Genomic DNA, 18,356 nt, shown 5'->3' on the forward strand with positions numbered 1-18,356 from the left:
ACACTCATCGTGCTCCACCCATCTGTCTAGCTTTAAGAAGTTCCCATCGAACCATCTGTTTCCTCTGATAAGAATTTATGTAGCTTGAGACTCATTGATGAAACGGAAGAGGTATTGTGTGTCCCTTAGTTGCGATATTTTCAGCCCATCCTTGACATTCGAAGCCTCTGCTGCCCAGTTTCTAACAGCCTCTGGAGAACCAACCCATTTGGAGAAAGACCCGATTAGACAGGAATTCAAGAAGCCCTTGCGCTTGAGAGTGTGGTCCTGAGACAGCGAGAAGTGTGGCTCCTGCCCCACATCGAGCTTTCGGTGACATCTACCCTCTAATTCTAGGGCTGGCCAGGAGGCAGCTTTAATGAATGACATATTTTCCAATTTTCTAGATTCTAGAGAGAAATAGGAGTTGCTCTCCGTGTAGTCCATTGTATCTAGTTGCCCCAAGGCCTTACAAGAAGGCTGGATGAAGAAAGCTTACTGAGAACTAGCCGGGAACAAACCTCCCAGTCTGCTGAAAATGTTAAGAGTGGTCGGAATAGCCTTGCAAACAGTCTGTCTGAAGAGAGGAAGGTGAATTCTGTCCAGGATTAGCCTCACGCGCCGGTCCGTCGCCGGAAAAAGGGGAAAGTGGTCGGAATTTGGATGTTTGTAGGTGGGAGTGCTCGGAATAGCCTTGCGAAAAGGCAGCCTGAAGAGAGAAAATTGAGATTTGGCCTGAGTTAGCCTCACGCGCTGGTGCGTGGTGGAAAGGTCGCCGGAGCTCAGCCGCGTGTGGGTGGCCGTACGCCGGAACTTATTTCAGGGGTTGAGTCACGTCGCTGGTGGCTATCGGATTGTGGTGGTGAAATATTAGGAATCATGATTCTCAAGTGCCTCGAGGAGTGTGCCTGAGAGCATAGTGAAAAATGTAATGCTCCTTTGTGCGTTTATCTTCTAGGCCATTAAGCACATTAATAATATATTAAAGTAACCAAACTAATCATTGGACACTTAAAGTAATATTTTCTTTTGAAAAAAAACTATTATTGGCCACTTAAAATTTTCCTAGTTCGTTGTTAATTAAACAAAAGAAAAATTAATCTTGTCATACTACATGCATATCAAACATCTAAATTCTAGTTGATATGGAAGGGTAAATGAGAAATCTAAGGTTGCGGAATGGGGATTATAGTTAATACTTTTTTTAAATATTAAACATTTAAATATAAATTTAATTAATTAATGGCCAATGGGCCGGCCTAGGCCAGCCTCGGTCAAGCCTCAAGGTCGCTGACTTGGTCCGGGCTTATAAGCCTTAGTTTTAAATGGGTTAAGAAAATCCCAACCCAACCCTATCCAAGTAGCAGGCTGGGTTGGGTTGGCCTCACGGGCCAAGCCCATTTTGACGGCTCTAATTTAGACCTTATGGTAGAATTCAAATTCAGGAGAGTGTCCACAGCATTTCACTACCTATAAGTCCATGCAAATTCTACCATTAGATTTATTTTGATCAGAAGCTCATACTGAAGTTTGGATACAAACCGTGAAGGTGAATTGTTTTGGTTATATGCATTGTTAGTCTGGCAGACCCGAGTTAAAAACAATACACTGTGGACATCATCAGGCTTCATGATTGCCTTCAAGATTTTTTCAACTTGAAAGGGTAACATAATTGTCACTGGACTCACAGAGCACAGCATTATTATGACTTTCTCTGCATAGTTGTGACAACAAGCTTTTGGTCTGCTAGCAACATTTCATACCAGCAGTTCAAGTGCTCTGAAGTCTTTCAGAAAGAGAGCCACAAGAAAGAGCAGAGATCATGCATGCAGGGAGGCGGGTTGAGCTAACAAGCAAGCAAGAAATTGACAAATAAGTTTACCTTTCCGGCGTTCTTCTCAAACTGATCTTCAACTTCATCAAGCAGAGCAGGCCAAGATTCGAACTCCAACTTATACCACGAGGACACCAGAGCAAATATGGGGTCCAAATGATCTACGGGAGCAAACATTTTTCAATAGGCAGAAAAGATTACAGTGAGGGATAAAGCTAATGTAAGATTTAACGTTATCAGATGGTCATCCAGAAAAAGTTCTGTAAATTACCAGATAATGGAAATTTTGCTACAGTTTCCTGTAACATCCGAACTTTGCTAAGAAGAAACTCAATGCTGGAGAGCGCCTACAAAGAAAAGGAAAGAAGCCATCATGAGAACACAAGTAAAAGATAAACATCATGACACCACCACCTCACAATCCCCCAAAAAGAAAAGAGAATGACAGAGGAGACGGCAGAGAGTGAGAGAAAATGAAAATATCAATTTTTTCCTCCACCTTAATATGAAAAACCATTCTCCACAACTAAAAAATGATAGTACGATACACTACCTTAGCTAATGGGGTGCTAAGAGGCATAGCCAAGATCATTTCAATTATATCCAAGATTCTCTGAAGAGCATATTCATCGCGTTCTTTCAAAAGTAGAGTAATTCGCTGTTTAAGAGATGCTAATGGATCCACCATTTTAGCCAACATAGAGAAATTTGGTTCCTGATACATCATTCAGAAGAAATTTATTGAAATGAATGTCTTGATAAGGCATAACAAAAGAGAAAGAAGCAGAAGCAATTTTAAGAAAGTATGATATTAACAATCAAAACCTTGTAAAAATTGTATGCTAGGGCTGACTTATTTGGTGAACAAAACTTTGTTTCATGCTCTAAGCATAGGCGAAGTAAGTGTTCCGGCGCAATCTTTGCGTCCAAACAGGAAGATGATAAACCTTCTATTTCTGCAAGCATACGGCACAGAGCTCAGGCAATTTTCCCATAGTAACAACGAAAATCAAAGCATACAGAATAATTGTTGCCCGGGTCTTTACCTCTAATCATTTTTGTTCCCAGCGAGTAAGAGTCAGTAAAGGAAGACAATCTGCTCGCATCAGATACATGGAAACATCCAGGCTGAATTCAAGCACCATGATCAGTATTTAAACACAAATATATATATATATATATCAGAGCGAGAAAGAGAGAGAACGTATGTTATGCTACCAACAACTCATCCTGAGTATATAATGTATATGGAGAAACAAAAACAAAGAATGGCATTTTACAAACACAAGTGTGTCCACTTCTAAGGGTGTTCATTACTAAAGAACTTTTACATCTGAGACAGAAATATCCAAATAATTAATGTCATGCCCCATAAGGAAGTTCAGAGACTAAAACTTAGCACATAGCGAGTTAGGCTGAAATAAGATAAACAGGAAGGAACAGGTATTCATTAAACTTCATCTAGCTTAATAATTCAGGTCTATGGGAAAGGAAACATGAGCCCTATCTATTGCAAATGTTTTGGACAACTGAAACAAACAATCTAATTTTTTTCACATAGGAAAAGCTTAATGTCGGTACATAGAGAATAGGTATAAGACATAAGATTAACTCCTTGCATGAACATTCGCTCCACGCATGACATAAAGTGAATTCTGTACCACATTGGCAATTTATCAACCAGCTATACATCTGAGAGTTTGATAGCTTTCATACAAATGTAACATTGAAATGTTAGCAGATAAATAGTATCATCTTGGATTCATAAAATAATTCCTCGCACTGAGAGAGATACGAACCATATATTATGTTCATCATACAAGCACAGTACACTTATCGACTACCCCCTAGTTAAACCATACCTCCACTGTACCTCCGAATAGCTATATAACATACCATAAAAGAAAGTGGGAAACAATTATATGATATTGATGTGCAGGTTCCCATCTCAAATAGAGCTCATGCATTCAAAATTGATATTAAGACTAATATGTAGGAGTACCAATAAATCAAAAGGCACTAATTATCACAGACAGGTAAGTTGACTACATGCCTGAAGAAAGATACCTCATCAAGGAATCAGAACCTAACATGTCTCAGAAAATGAAATGATTCCACCTCCACATAAAAATACACCTAATGAATTCTAGCTCCTTAGCAAAATAATATATTTTTTCTTTCCTTCGAAAATGGTAGCGCCACCTAAAAAGGCAATCTTTAGCACCCGTGGTGGATGGCTTAGAATTTAATTTCTAAATGCCACAGAAGTGGTAGCAAACTAATATTTAAATGTTCTAAACACTAACTTTGTCCAGCTTAAATCTTCCCTCTAATACATACAAAGAAGATCCATACAGGTAGCATTGCATACTTACAGATTGATATATATCAGTTGAGCCGAATAACTCATTGTGAACACGGATCATATCATTCAAACTGGACTCTTCTACATAGTTCCAATCGTCCATGACCGCTTCTGATTCTTCGGCAGCATTCTGCCATATGGATAGAGATACATTAGACTGATAACCAAAAGGAAAGAGATACACAAAGGCAACGACCCCATGACTAGATGCTTAAAAGAAAGAAAACAGCTACAAAACAGAGTATGCTTACTTTCTCTGAAGATTCTTGACTAGAGTGGAACTCTTTCCATTCTAAGAAACTTTCATTTGAAGCTGAACTACCAAGAGATGATATGTCAATCTCAAGGATATTATCTATCTTGAATGCACGCGGTTTGAACCTAAATTGTTGAGTTTTATTCTCTTCGGTTGTTCTGACTTGAAGTTTCATTTGCATCCAGTTGCTTGCTAACTCATCAAATATCATATCCGTTAGCTGAAAAGAATATAAAATTTTCTTCATATTAATGTGGGGTAAATAATAAACGGTACATACATCCAACAATCAGCAACAAGCGTTCTCACCTTAAAGGACTGTTTATCCATGAAGTGGGCATCCACAACAGAATGCAACACGCGAACCAGAACAGTCTGATGCATTGCAGTTCTCAGTTGCAAGGACGACATCTGTCAAAATTGAACACCAGTGTGAAACTCAATGAGCAAAGAATGAGAATCCGAAAGAGGAAGGCATTACAATATTATGCCTATTGTTAAGACACACTTGAGGATTTCTTACACTACTCAATCATAAGAATAAAAAAGAGTCGCAAACCTTGCTATCAATACTGACTTTCCGTTGATAATTGACCAGATTATCCAGCATATCTAAATCCATGGCTGAGATGTTTGTTGGAAGTTCAATATCATAGCGCAAAAGCTCAGTGCACTTATTGTCAGCATTGAAAGAAACAGCTTTTGCAGCACATCCTCTTGGGAATCTCACGAAGGCATAAACAGAAGCCTTTCCACCATTGCAGAAAAAGTAAAAAACATATATATGAAAATGAAGGTCAACGAAAACGATTGAAGACAATTATCAAAAATAAATAAAAAGAAATGAAAGACAATACCAGAACAGACTCCATATCAAACTTTCCTAGTTCCTCCAGATACTTTTCACTTAAGGCACCAGAAAGAACCAGAGACAATCCCAATTTCATTTCATATATAGCTGTCTGGACTGGCTGAACTACATCCAAGTATGCAGAATATTCATTTGATAACCTCTTTATGATGTCTGTAGCCATCTCCTGCGATATGAATTTAATGTATGACATTGTACTTATAAATTGCTTTTCCAACTCAGCCTCATCCTAGGATTCATTATGTAGGAAACATACCGAAAGAAATAGAGAACAACAGACAATTATCCACATGAGGAGCAAGCATTACCTGCCAGTTGCGTATTTCGCCAGACATCTCTTCCACGCTTAAGTTTTTAAAATTCTGTGTCCAACCAACAGTAGTCATAACTATTTTGACAACCGTATTAAAGAAGTCGTCGCAACCTGCCTTCATTTCCTTGAATTTCTCAGGTTCAGAGCGGAAAACAATCTGATAGAAGACACACCAAATTCATCAGTCATGAATAAATCAAGAAAATCATATTTCCAAGAAATGATAAAGATTAATTAGAACTACTTGCTCATAATAAACTTCAGAACAACCAACAGAAAAAGAATAAATGTATAACTCTATATGAGTGCCCCGCATTGGCTGAGGGAATGCCCTTTGTGACTTTATATGGTCTTGGAAAATTCTTACCTCAAGGAGCAAGCTTTTCTTTTTTGGAGCTAGCTTTTAATATTGAAAAAAAGGCAAAAGGTCCATTTTTTAACTGGTACCAAAGCCAAACCCATCTTTGTGCTTGGTTTACCTAATGTTGGATCCCTATCTTATGTTGTCCATGCTTCAGAAGTCTATATCTGGGCGTGAGGGGGTTTGAGAATATCCTACATTGATTTCAAATTTTCAAGAACGGGTTGACAGAGTTACCTGGTAATTGATGCTGGTGGGAGGTAGCAAGTATCCCGTGGAATTAGTCGAGGTGCGAGCAAGTTAGCCCGGACACCCCGGTTATTAAGAAAAAGATTTTGGAGCTACAGCACATTGCTAACTTTTACGACCACTGAATGCAGTCCCAGTCACCAAACAGTGTAAATTAAGGAACAAGGACAAGGAATAGGCAGGGACAGGTTACTCATTTTACCCCTTTTTCTCCTTTATCTGTTGCCAAATACTTAATTTATTATAGACAGAAGATATAGAAAGTTGTAAGTTGATAAGCACTTCACATAACAAATGTTCACAGATTTACAACAACTATAAAGCGGAGAATAAATCCACAACCAATCTAAGAACGAAAGAAACAATTAAGGGAGTCCCTGACCTTTCTTTGCAGTTTCTTTTGCTCAGCATGGAGATCTTCCAACATAGATCTATCTCTATCTTGTTCCCTCAACTGAAAAGATCCAGCCAAATGGACACAATCACTGCGTACCTGGAATGTGGAAACAATAAAATATAGACAGTGAATTCAGGCATACAACAGGCGTACTATTTTTAGAATGTATTGCACCCATATAATTTCCCCGCTTCAATTCCTAAGCCAGAAAGACACCTCAACACTCTTTCAGATGACAGTTTAGCAATTTCATTATCAATCCTTTTAGTCCTCTACTGTTCCACTGTACCAACTCCATTACTACATTTTGCAAAACCTAGTTGAGTGTTGGCCACGAAATGGTTTTTGCACCCTTTGAAAACTAAGTTCAAAAGTTGGTTTTTGGTAAAATAAAATATTTTACTTCCTTACCCCCCCCCCCCCAAAAAAACCAAAAAAAAAGGTGCAACGTGAACCAAACTGGTTAAAGTTAACATAATGCATTAAAGGGGAAAGGTGGTGTTTTTAACTCTTTATTCTCATTCAATGTGTTGTTGTTGAGGCTCCTGAAAACTGTGTTTACACTGCTCCAAAAATCCTAGTTTAGGTTTATAGATAATTGGGAGGTCGAGTATGTAACCAATCAAATATAATGGAAAGTTGATTCAGTTAGGGGGATGATGTGGTTGTTTCAAACATATAGTAATTTGCATTCGAGTCCCAGGCTGCTTATATCAATTAAGAGTGCAACAACATACCCATCTCCTCTAAACATGTTAATTGTCTAGGAAGTCGAGTATGTATGCATCTAGATTTATCATTCTACCTGTATGCTTGTTTAACTCTCCAGTGCATCTTGTGAAAACTCTAGCAAATAGAAAACTAATTTCAATGGATGTCACGCATATCAAAGCATCTGATTATCCTACACTCATCCTCTATTCCTTTATCATATTGTTAAACAAGCATACAGGAAGAATGATAAATTAGGGTAGAGTACATGCAGACAGCTCCAGAACAGACAAATAAGGATGGATCCTTGAGCTTCAAGCTGAAGAGAAGATATCCCTTACCTGAGTTTCAAGCTGAAGAGAGGATATCTTTTCCATCACTCTTGAGTACTTTAAGCAGTATTTTGCAGTTGGATCCAGATCAGTGCAGCAAATCAGAAGCTGGTAGCGGAGGGCCCCAATCAGCAACCATACACATCCTATCCTATTCATGAAGCCTGCAAGAGAAACAGGGGAAAACAAAAATAAGAATAAAGACCCAAAACAAAAACAGAAGACATGACTAATAAGTGAATGAAACTGTCGGACAAGACAAATATAACGCACTCACCCTCAGATGAGCATGGGAGATACAATCCTCGAAACAGAGGCTCAATAAACGATTTCATCTTATCAGACGAAATCATCTGGTGATTTGATGATGCAAGAAGTGAAAGCATGACCTGAACATCCTCTTGCTATGACATGGAAAGGAAAAGTGGTTATGAACATACTAAGGGTTTAAAATTAAAATAAATAAGTATCCCAGATTTCAAGGTTCAATTGGAAACCAATTTTCCGAGTTTAGTTACAAGAACTTTATTTCAAACACCAAGATAAATGACCTTTAGTTTCTTATCTCATAGGATAGCAGCTATGGAAGAAAAATATGACATGGGTCAAATAACATATTCTAAAATTATCCTGCCTGTCCATATACATTTAACGGGTCAAAAGGAAAAGAACTACCGAGATGGTCTTCTGTGTCGCAAAATGAAAGAAAGCCTTGATTCTAGCAAACTTCTCAGCTTCGAAAGACTTTCTGTGTGCAAATATCATCTGAAAGAACAAGCAGCAGGAAGTATACACTATAAATTTTCATTTCACCATGAATTTGAAGAAGAGTAAAGCAGCAGGAAGTATACACTATAAATTTTCATTTCACCATGAATTTGAAGAAGAGTACACATTAAAACTAAAGGAGACCATTTTCTGATAAAGAAAATAATTAATTTAAACAAAACTAAAGGAGACCATACCTGCTGGAAGAGGGACCGAGCAGTTGATAATAGAAAATTCTTTGTATCTACTTCTAGAGAACCTTGCCAAAGATAACGCGAAGCAGCTTTCATTTTAAGGCTATGCATCGGGTAATCCCTGATAGCAAATGTACCATACCTGCGCTTGATAAAAAGTTTTGAAATAAGAAGAAAAAAAGAAGATTCAACTTTGAAGGAAAAAGAAACAGCGGTGAAGTCTTTCAAATAAAAGGTATTCTGTTTTCAACTATATAAGACACTTTTTTTTAGTTTGTTCGGAAAAAAATGAAACCTTTCTATATCAGGAAACTTTTAAAATTTGAACTTTCCATTCTATTATAAACGAGATGCTTTTATGACGACGAAATGTCATGCATGTTTAAGACTATAAGTTATAAGGGTACTTTTTGTATGTGCCTAAAGTCTTTTTATTTCTTAACCTAAATGGCTCATCAAACACACGAACTAAAATAGAAAACAATCTCCCGAATGTATAAGATATGATTAAATAATGTATCACCAACTTCACCTAGGACAAGCATGTTAAATATGTAAACTGAGACTTCTCGCTTCTCACTCTCTCTCCCTTTATATCTTTATCTCTCATGTGTATTAAGTTCAGCACTTAGTTGGCAACTGGTATAAAAATGTGGCCCATCCAAGCCAAATTGCTGCCTCTACAACTATTTAAAACTAAACAATATTTAACTTACAGGATTTTGTGAATTGCTGCCATTTTTGAAGGCTTAAACAGCTCATCAGGTAGGATATCATCACATCCATGCCATGAGAGGTTCTGCAGCAGCGGAACAACATAAATAGAGATGTCATACTGGAAGATGCAAAACTATTTGCAGTAAATAGCCATCATATGGTTTACCTCAGCACCAGTTGGTGACAACATCCACAAAGATGAATGCCATATATACCACAGCTCAAGAACAAAACTGGATATCTGTTCACTCACTGTTTGAAACAGATAAAAGGAATTATTTAGATATCATAACAATGTAATGGCCAATTTATAAAGATTTTACCGACCTCTATAGATAGATTCCCAAGCATCTATGGTCCACAAAATTTTTTGGTGAGGTGAAAAGTCAGATGAAGGCCTTGATGAGAAGTTTAAAGAAAAGGTCATTGCGGACTCAATAAGGCCAGCCAAGGCAGTTAAACCCTGTTTCAGTGGACAAGAAATACGATATTAAGGGTGCACCACATGAATGTATCTCGGGGTAGTTAGAGGAGCAGCAATGAAAAATTGTACTTGATATAGTTAAGAAAGAAAAGAAAATCTTACTTGGTATTGTTCCTCCTCATCAGCTAAAGCAATTGTCGAAAGTTGCTGAAGTAGCCTTGTATCATGGAAGAAACTAGCGTTGTCAACTATGGGTAGAGTCTCTAGCCAACAACCAAAGCTAGACCTTTCACACAACATGTCGGGTAAAAAGACACAACAAGCAGGTAAAATGGAGGTCCTTGGGGCTTGCTTAATGTTCCTCAAATTCTCTTCCAACTTCTCTTTCTCAAAATCAAACCTTCTTGAAAGCATCTACATAGGAAATGAATACACCTATCATAACACCAAATAATCCACATGATGAACATGAAGACAGGAATTGTAAGAAAAGCACACCTGGTACATCTCCTCCAACTGCTCAACAGGTCTGACACCATTTTCATCAACTTTTGCCATGATATAAGATGACATAGAGACACCTTACCAAGAATCATATTTAGTCAGATAAAGATCCAGCACAAGTAAAACATACTATCACCAACAGTACAGTGTACTATGATGTAAAATTTGCTAGGACAGATTAGAATAGTAGAAAGGTAAACATAAAATGCAATCTTAACTGAAAAACAATCACTTCAACACCAGACATAACACCTATATCATGACACATATATCAATTTTAGAAGAGATAGTCACATTATTTATTAATTTTAGCCCTCAACACACACGCTCACATGCAGGCCTGAATCTTTTTTCTTGGGTCAAGCACGTGAAAATTCTATTGTACGGGTGGCAATAAGATTTGAACCTGGATCTCTGTCTACCTTGATTCAACAACAACTACTACTCTTGATCTTAGCCGAAAGGCCGAGAAAGGTATACAACAACAACAATAACGCCCTAGTCCCAAACAAGTTGGAGTCGATATATGATTATGATTCCTCACTTCTCCATTTAAGCTCAACTTGTGTCATCATCATACCAAATAAAAATAAAAGTGAAAAATAAGTTAAATATATCTAAATAATACTCCCTCTGTTTCAAAACAAATACACTACTGCGTATCCCACATCCCACTTGTGGGATTTCACTGGGTCTGTTGTTTGTTGTTGTTGGAGTATTAGTAATAAAAATATTATTAGAAGTTCTTTTGAAATGGACTAAAATTAGAAGTTCTTTAACAAGACTAAAACGTGATCCCAACTAGTAGATTGTGCTCTAGATGAATCTTTTTCTTCAATTGTGCTCTATCTTTAGCCAAGTCTGCAACTCTGCATTAATTCCAAGATTCTGTCTACCTTGATACCAAATTGAAATGTGTGATTTAAAAGCTTAACCTATTAGAGAGAAGACACATTTATTTATTTATTTTAGGTCTGCAACAAAAAGTTCAACGCTTCAAATACACAGCAGACAACATTAAAATTACTAACTTAAACCCTCTTAAAAACAGCAGACTATCTTTCTGCTAACTTAAAACCAAGCCAAATTACTAACTGCTATGAGCCACAACTATATACGACTAACCAACCAACCACACTACCACTAAATCATTATCTTGTTACTTCAATGACTGATTCATGCATGTACCACCAGAAGAAAATAAGAAAGGAACTTTGACAAGACAATCAAGCAATAGGAATACTGGAAACCCGCTTCACCCTTGTACACAGCACAAATGGGAGGCAATGTAATGACCGCAGGACAGGGGATAGCAACAGTACCAAATTATAATAACTGTACCTTGCATGGCGAGGAACCGTAGTTCTGGATTAGAATATGGAGCCGCTTCAACGATTACATCATCCCTTGCTACAAAAATATGTGAGTCAGACAGAGAACTAGAAAGTAGTGCAGAAATTGTAGCCAAATGATCAAAGAAAAGCTACCTAGCTCCCAGATCTTTCTCTTTCCTGGCCAAAGTCGTTCACAAAAGCTTAGTAGCTGACACAATTTCTCATATAATTCAGCAGAAGGAGGCAGATACGGATGCCCACCATGGACCCACAACAAGGACTTTTGCGACTGCGAAGGCCATTTTGAGAACTCATCCAAATTCTCTACATCTCTCTACATAAGTAGAGGTTAAAACAAAGTGAAAATTCATTATCATATAACAAAAGGAGAACAAAGAAACAAATAAATTAAGAATTGGGCATAGCAAAGAGGGCCAAAAGTGACTAGCTAAACCAAGACAACTTACCTGAAACGTCTCTACTTCTTTTGGGCAAAATTCCCACAACTTTGTAACTTTCTTCATCAAAGATCTCCAAGAAATAAGCAAGTACTCAAGTTGAGAAGTAATAATGCCTGTCCATAGTAGTTTGTGATGTTCAAGGAGGTCACTGTACAGCTGGAACAGCACATCAAAAGAAGGTGACTGGACAAATATTTCAAGCACTTTGTTCTCCAACTCCTGAAGAGATCTCAAAACAGGTTTAAAGAACTTTGTTTCAGGACTGTATTTGTAACCTATCTGAGAGTTCCACTGCAGATGGCTAAGTCTCAGTAACTTAACACTCTTAATGGCATTCACAAGAACTTCACTGCAGGATTTCAACACACTGTCAGCTGGTGTTAAATCAACCACTTCTACTGAAAGTAAAGGTATAGGACAAGACTCCATATCAATCAAATTATGAGATACAATCTCACGGCGATGACTAAAAATCTGATTCCATATTGGATGTTCCAATTCCTTTGCCAGAATAGAGGCATAAAAACTAAAGAATGAAGAATGTGGCCGTAACAGAGAACCAACATGGGAAAACCAAAGCAGATAAAGCTTGTAATCACTTTCAGTAGCCTGTTCAAATGCCCAATTTGCAGCATACAATAACATTTCCTGGGCTAAATCCAAGTTAAGTTCTTTTGCCCCGCCACAAACAGCAACTTGACAACTTGAACCTTTAGGAAACATCAGTGCATGCAAGAGCTTTGTATCCATCACGAGTGAGCTAACCACAGAAGTTGGAGCCAGTGCATTGTGCAATGCAGCAGAAGTTGAATAACAGGCAGTCTGCACTCCCAGGAACTCGAGGTACATGCAATTTTGCCTTACACAAGTTTCTTTTGAATATAATAGGTAGTCCCTCAATTTCAAGGGTGCTGGCCATCCCCCTGGTAAAGATAAGAAGCCAGCCTGAGAGGAGTTAAAGTCCTGAAAATCTGGTATAAGAGATACAGGAATTCCCACTTGATCAACAACATTCTTCCCTTGATCAACACCAAATAAGGAAACATAGGTATGCTCCCAACTCGCTTGCAGACTCCATGAAAACTGGCTACCGCTCGTAAGAAGCTGCTGAAATAACTGCACCCACCGTGCAAGTTCAAGCAGTGTGATCCTAATTTTGAGCAGTGCACCTTTAACCTTCGCAGTCATATGGGCATTGGCCATCAAATCAGCCAACTTACCAGAAGGTACCCCAGAAAGGACGATAAACCTCTTTGCATTCTCAAGATCGATGTCAATTTCAGTGCATTTGTCATCAAACAACCAATCAGGCTCCATCATGAAAATTTCAACCCCTCTATTTCGCATTGCACGTGAAACTTCACCATTTAGAGGGTTAACTGTTAGAAACATTCGAAACTGTGGGTGAGGATGAAGAATTACTGGCTTTCCTTCCACTGTTCCACATTCATTAATAGTAATGGATCCAGATTGTTCAACTAAAGAGTTTATCCTATCAAGAACCTGCACATATCAAGAAGAGGCACCAAATAACCATTAGAAACCAGACGCAGCACCTCAAGCTTAAATATTTAACAGGCTATAGAGCTTGCAAAAAAAGGAACGAAAAGTATAAAAGATCAGAAGATATGGGAGAGAGAGAGAGTACGAACCGTTGGGTTGCAGAGATTTGCATTATCTAATACTATCCACTCTCCATTTTCTATAGCTTTTATAAGCATGCCAGTTACCCACTCGAACTTTGAGGAATGTGTCCTTTGGTGACCTGTAAATTTCTTAATCATTGTAAGAATTATATCCAAGTCCTTCATCGACCAAGATAAAGGCAATGATGTTTCCTCAACCACCAACTTTAGATGCTCAATAATATTAACCAACATAGAAGCAGATTCAAAGTACTTCGTCCTCCAAGTATCAACATACGAAGAGCAAGAACTTGTCGGAGGGTTGTGCTTGATGCTCGATATAAAGGACAGCCACAGAATAAACAGCTCTTTTCTCCTCATAAATTCTTCGCATGAAGATTCCAGCTGCAGACCATAGTACTCATTTATAATGGACTCAACCCGAGCGATGGCAAGACGATATTTTCGAACAGCATTGTGTTGCTCAAAGCTTCCAAGTAGCTCAGATATATCAGTTGTAGAGGAAAGATTCAATTCATTAAGTACATTTCCTGTCAGCTGAGCAAGTAACCGTATCAATGAAGTTTTGCCAGAGGATGCAGGTCCAACTAATATGCATAGCCACTGGTTCTTAACACATTGTGCTACAGCTTCCAAACTGTTGCGGAAGCCAGGTAAAATTTTAAGCTCGCTGTTGGCCACTCCAGGTGACATGTAACGATTTCGTTCAATAGATACATTCCCAACAATCAAATACTGGGGATTCAGCTGAACCCGAGGATGAGGATTTATGCTTGGCTTCATTTTGAATACCTGTTCATAAAGTTTTAAGACCTCCAGCCTATCAACAGCTGTGCGCATTCTTTGAACATATACAGGATTCAGAAAGCAGTCAGATTTTGATATACTGGGGGCACCTGAAAAGGGAATTCATGTATTTGAGGTCAATTCTGTATGACTGAAATGAGAATGGGCTAGCAAGAACAAGAGAACAGACCTTTTATGATTTCACAGGAACGAATTACATCTCGGAGATTGAACTCCCAAGGGGATCCTTCTTGAGCAAATTTGTGAAGCAACATTATCTCTTCATGTAATCTCTTATTAAATAAGACCAGCTTAGAGAGAAGAGAACGTGAAATTTTTGGATAGAGCGAACTAGAAATAGCAAGATAGTCATCCTCAACTAGCTCATCGACATAGACCTGAAACCAGCAAGCTTAAGGCTAATACTCATTCATTAACTTATGAACTAGTGACAATTTTAAATAGTGTCAAGGCAGACCTTCATAAATCTGTTGAGGAAGGACTTTGGAAGACCTTTCCGTCCTCCACCCTGATTTGAAGGATTTTGACAAGCAAAAACTCTGAAAGATGGTGGGCATTTGAAAGTACGACCTAACTCTGGAATGAAAACCTCAGCTCGATGGTCCAAAATAGCATTTAACCCCTATTATCATTATAAAATAAAAAACCTGGTTAACTACGTGAGGGAGACAAGAGAATAAGATTCCAACTGAGAAGAAACTAAATGCATTGCTTAGTTAAAACATTATGAAGGTAAAAGTGTAGATTTATACCTCCAAGACAGATTGTGAAGCAAGATTGAGTTCATCCAAAAGCACCCATGATCCCTGCTTCAAAGCCTGGAAATACAGCAAATCTATGCAGATTATTTTGATTTGAAAGAAGCAAGCCATTCATTCTACTGGAGGAATATAAACATACCTGTAAGAGAATTCCATCAGACCATGCAAATTGCATCCCTTCATCAGCCTCAACAGGCAAATCAGACCCAAACAAGTCCATGATGTCCGTCTGTGTATGTCAATGTCCAAATCCCGTAAAAATACATAATTACGCAAGAGATACTTCAACATTTGAAAAGAACAACCAAAAATATGAGGCCGTAACCCAAAAGATTTAATCACCTGCTCTGATAAATTTATTCGTACTACTGTGTGCCCAGAAAATTTGCCAAGGGCCACAATTAGACTTGTTTTTCCAACACCAGGGCTCCCTTCCAACAGAACTAGAGATAGGGAAATTACAAAGTCAGAGAACTTCATAGGCCAGTGGATTTCTTTGAATGAGTTTCAAAGTGGCAGCAAATATGGCATGTGTATATACATAAACAAAAGGGAACAACAATTCCCTTATTCAACAAAGTGTACCAGGTTTTGCAAGCTGCATGGCACGAAGCACTCTAAATGCATTTCTGCGGGTCGTTGGTGCTAGAAGCTCGAATTTTTCACCAGCAAAACAATTCCCACCTAACAAGATTTAAGCGCAACAAAGTAAAAAAGAAAACAACGATTAAGTTTTTGTCTCCACCTTTAGCTGTCAACCAAAAACAAATAAACAGTGAGGTACAAGGTTTTGCCATTCATTTGACAAAAAGCAAAACCATACAGGATCAAAAGTTAGTCAAGAATTGGCATCTCTTGATATCTAGATCAATACTTCAGCCCATTTTCTTCAGATTGTCCAGAATATATCTAGAGAGTGTCTTCAGCCTAATTCTCACTAAGACTTTTGACTTCAAAAAAGTGGGTTACATGGATACAGAAGGTAGTGCGGTGGGTTTTGAAGTTATCAGTGTAACATAGGGTTCCACCAAACACCAAACAATTTTAACTTTATAATAAGCGAGAAATTCATTGTGAATTAGCAGGCCAACCAAAGTTGGCCCACATGTTCTAACCACAAGGGAGCATTGGCCCACCCCTCTACCGTGCTCCCACTTAAATATCAGGCTACTACTCATTGGCAATGCATAGCAAAACAGAAAAAATATTGTGCATGAAGAAAGGCTTAAATCAGAAGGTCAATAGGATATTACCATTACCTTTTCTTATTATCTTTTCTTTCTTTTTTTAACCACAGAAAAGGTAATGTCTTTTATTACACTATCATGATAGCCTAAGTGTTCTCTTAATTCAAAACAACCTGGGGCAATTAGATACAATCTTTGAGTACAATTATACGAAATAATGTGTTTTAGAGCAAAGTACAGTACTATCTGGTGTACTCCCCTTTGAATAAATACAAACTATTTTAAACAATCAAAAAATAAATACAATTGTTTCAAAAATGATAACAGGACTTTGATTCATAAACCATACGAAATTTTGGAACTGCCTTATCAATGACTGGAGTTGAAATTATAGCAGTTCTATTATTCATGCACAGGTTCAAATACTTATCTCGTTCCCTCGTTTATTAAAAGAGTGATGTTCGGGCAAACTTATGCACAACTCCATTAAACCACCGAGTACATGCTACCTCCCACCAGCACAGGTAATAGGTAACCCGGTCCACCAAGGCTTAGACAGGGCAGGAAATCACATCCTTAACGTCGTATTTGTGCATGTATGTGTGTGTATGTTATGTGTGTATTGTGTGTGCGTATATGTGTGTATTAATACATACCGAGCAAGATAACCCTCAGGGGTTGGCCTGGTGGCAATTGACTTGAGCCTTGGGGTTTGCTCCCTTTCAAGATCTCAAGTTCGAAACCCACTGGGTGCAAACAATTTTTGAGGGCCATCGGACTGGGTAAAACCTAAATTAACCGTGGTGCACTTGCGGGAAACTCCTTGCCGAGGGCATGTGCACCCCCGGAATAGTCGGGGCTCGAAGAGACTCGGACACCCGGTGCAAATCAAAAAAAAAAAAAAAATACCGAGCAAGAACTTAAAAGACTAGCCCTAGGCACTTGCCTAGAGAATTGCCAAAAAAAAAAAAAATAAAAAAAAAAAATAAAAAAATAAAGAGGAATCAATGCTGATTTGATGGTTAAATTTGTTATAAAACATTTTTCAATAAAAGAAATATTTCCATGCTGAAAAGACAATTACACTTATTTAACCTAGAATCAATAAGGCTTATAGGACCGGGCTTCTTTCATAGAGAACCATATTTTGGCATAGGTCTACTGTTTGGTGTACGGCTTGTATACAGGGTCTCCCCCATCCCAAATAAAATTATTTACTCTATCCAAAGAAAAGGAATCAACAAGCCCCAGCAGTTCATCTGGCGAACAGTATGAACAACATGATTAACTCTTATGTTAGTTTCCTATCTGGTTATCAAATCGGTGCTAAGCAAGTAAGCAACATCAGCAACAAAACTTCTCGTCATAAATTTTAGATCACACCCTGTACAACATACCTTTCTCAATAGAGAAGGGAGGAATCCCAAAGCGATTATCACATTGCATTGTATCAGTGCATGCTATAACAGCAGATCTTGCAGGATCGGTCCAACCGTAAGACATCAGCATGGATATATTTGAGCAATCAAAACTAAGATTGAGCTCCTACAATGGGAAAAGGCAATACTTGTTACAAAAGAAATGTTAAAGAAACAGCACAAGTACCTCAAAAGAGCACGTGATGACCAGGATGATCAAGTAGTAGTTCATTTTCTAATGGACAGCAAACGTTGGAAAATTTACTGGAATACGATCATCTCTGCTCCCCTTACTTCTCAGTGGCTTTCAAGACAATATTCTAATCCTAGCATTTCTATTGAAAAGGCGGAGCTCCACTAACTCTTCTGTGAGAACAGAAAGCACTTCTAGAAGGCCGACATTGATTTAACCTTTCAAGAGATGACAGGAATTTCGAGACCACACATTCAAGATTGCAAAATAATGT

General features: G+C 38.1%; 1 protein-coding gene across 1 annotated transcript in view; it reads right to left on the minus strand.

The window, feature by feature from the left end:
* LOC107822074 (midasin-like) overlaps positions 1-18,356 on the minus strand; it is a 63,870-nt gene that overhangs the window by 16,428 nt on the left and 29,086 nt on the right. The window contains exons 26-57 of the mRNA XM_075232806.1: positions 17,869-18,016; positions 15,870-15,968; positions 15,627-15,727; positions 15,424-15,513; positions 15,276-15,341; positions 14,981-15,145; positions 14,693-14,900; positions 13,723-14,612; positions 12,077-13,573; positions 11,763-11,943; positions 11,617-11,685; positions 10,270-10,352; positions 9,934-10,185; positions 9,675-9,810; positions 9,514-9,599; positions 9,347-9,429; positions 8,634-8,772; positions 8,344-8,433; positions 7,946-8,072; positions 7,678-7,832; positions 6,611-6,721; positions 5,614-5,775; positions 5,292-5,471; positions 4,994-5,182; positions 4,744-4,845; positions 4,430-4,654; positions 4,189-4,308; positions 2,860-2,941; positions 2,639-2,769; positions 2,367-2,528; positions 2,085-2,160; positions 1,862-1,974 (exon numbers count right to left, since the gene is read on the minus strand). Of these exons, the coding sequence (XP_075088907.1) occupies positions 1,862-1,974; positions 2,085-2,160; positions 2,367-2,528; positions 2,639-2,769; positions 2,860-2,941; positions 4,189-4,308; positions 4,430-4,654; positions 4,744-4,845; positions 4,994-5,182; positions 5,292-5,471; positions 5,614-5,775; positions 6,611-6,721; positions 7,678-7,832; positions 7,946-8,072; positions 8,344-8,433; positions 8,634-8,772; positions 9,347-9,429; positions 9,514-9,599; positions 9,675-9,810; positions 9,934-10,185; positions 10,270-10,352; positions 11,617-11,685; positions 11,763-11,943; positions 12,077-13,573; positions 13,723-14,612; positions 14,693-14,900; positions 14,981-15,145; positions 15,276-15,341; positions 15,424-15,513; positions 15,627-15,727; positions 15,870-15,968; positions 17,869-18,016 (6,318 nt within the window). The remainder of the gene's footprint in view (positions 1-1,861; positions 1,975-2,084; positions 2,161-2,366; positions 2,529-2,638; positions 2,770-2,859; positions 2,942-4,188; positions 4,309-4,429; positions 4,655-4,743; positions 4,846-4,993; positions 5,183-5,291; positions 5,472-5,613; positions 5,776-6,610; positions 6,722-7,677; positions 7,833-7,945; positions 8,073-8,343; positions 8,434-8,633; positions 8,773-9,346; positions 9,430-9,513; positions 9,600-9,674; positions 9,811-9,933; positions 10,186-10,269; positions 10,353-11,616; positions 11,686-11,762; positions 11,944-12,076; positions 13,574-13,722; positions 14,613-14,692; positions 14,901-14,980; positions 15,146-15,275; positions 15,342-15,423; positions 15,514-15,626; positions 15,728-15,869; positions 15,969-17,868; positions 18,017-18,356) is intronic.

The sequence above is a fragment of the Nicotiana tabacum genome, chromosome 16 (assembly GCF_000715075.1).
Source record: "Nicotiana tabacum cultivar K326 chromosome 16, ASM71507v2, whole genome shotgun sequence".
In the NCBI taxonomy this organism is placed as follows: Eukaryota; Viridiplantae; Streptophyta; class Magnoliopsida; order Solanales; family Solanaceae; genus Nicotiana; species Nicotiana tabacum.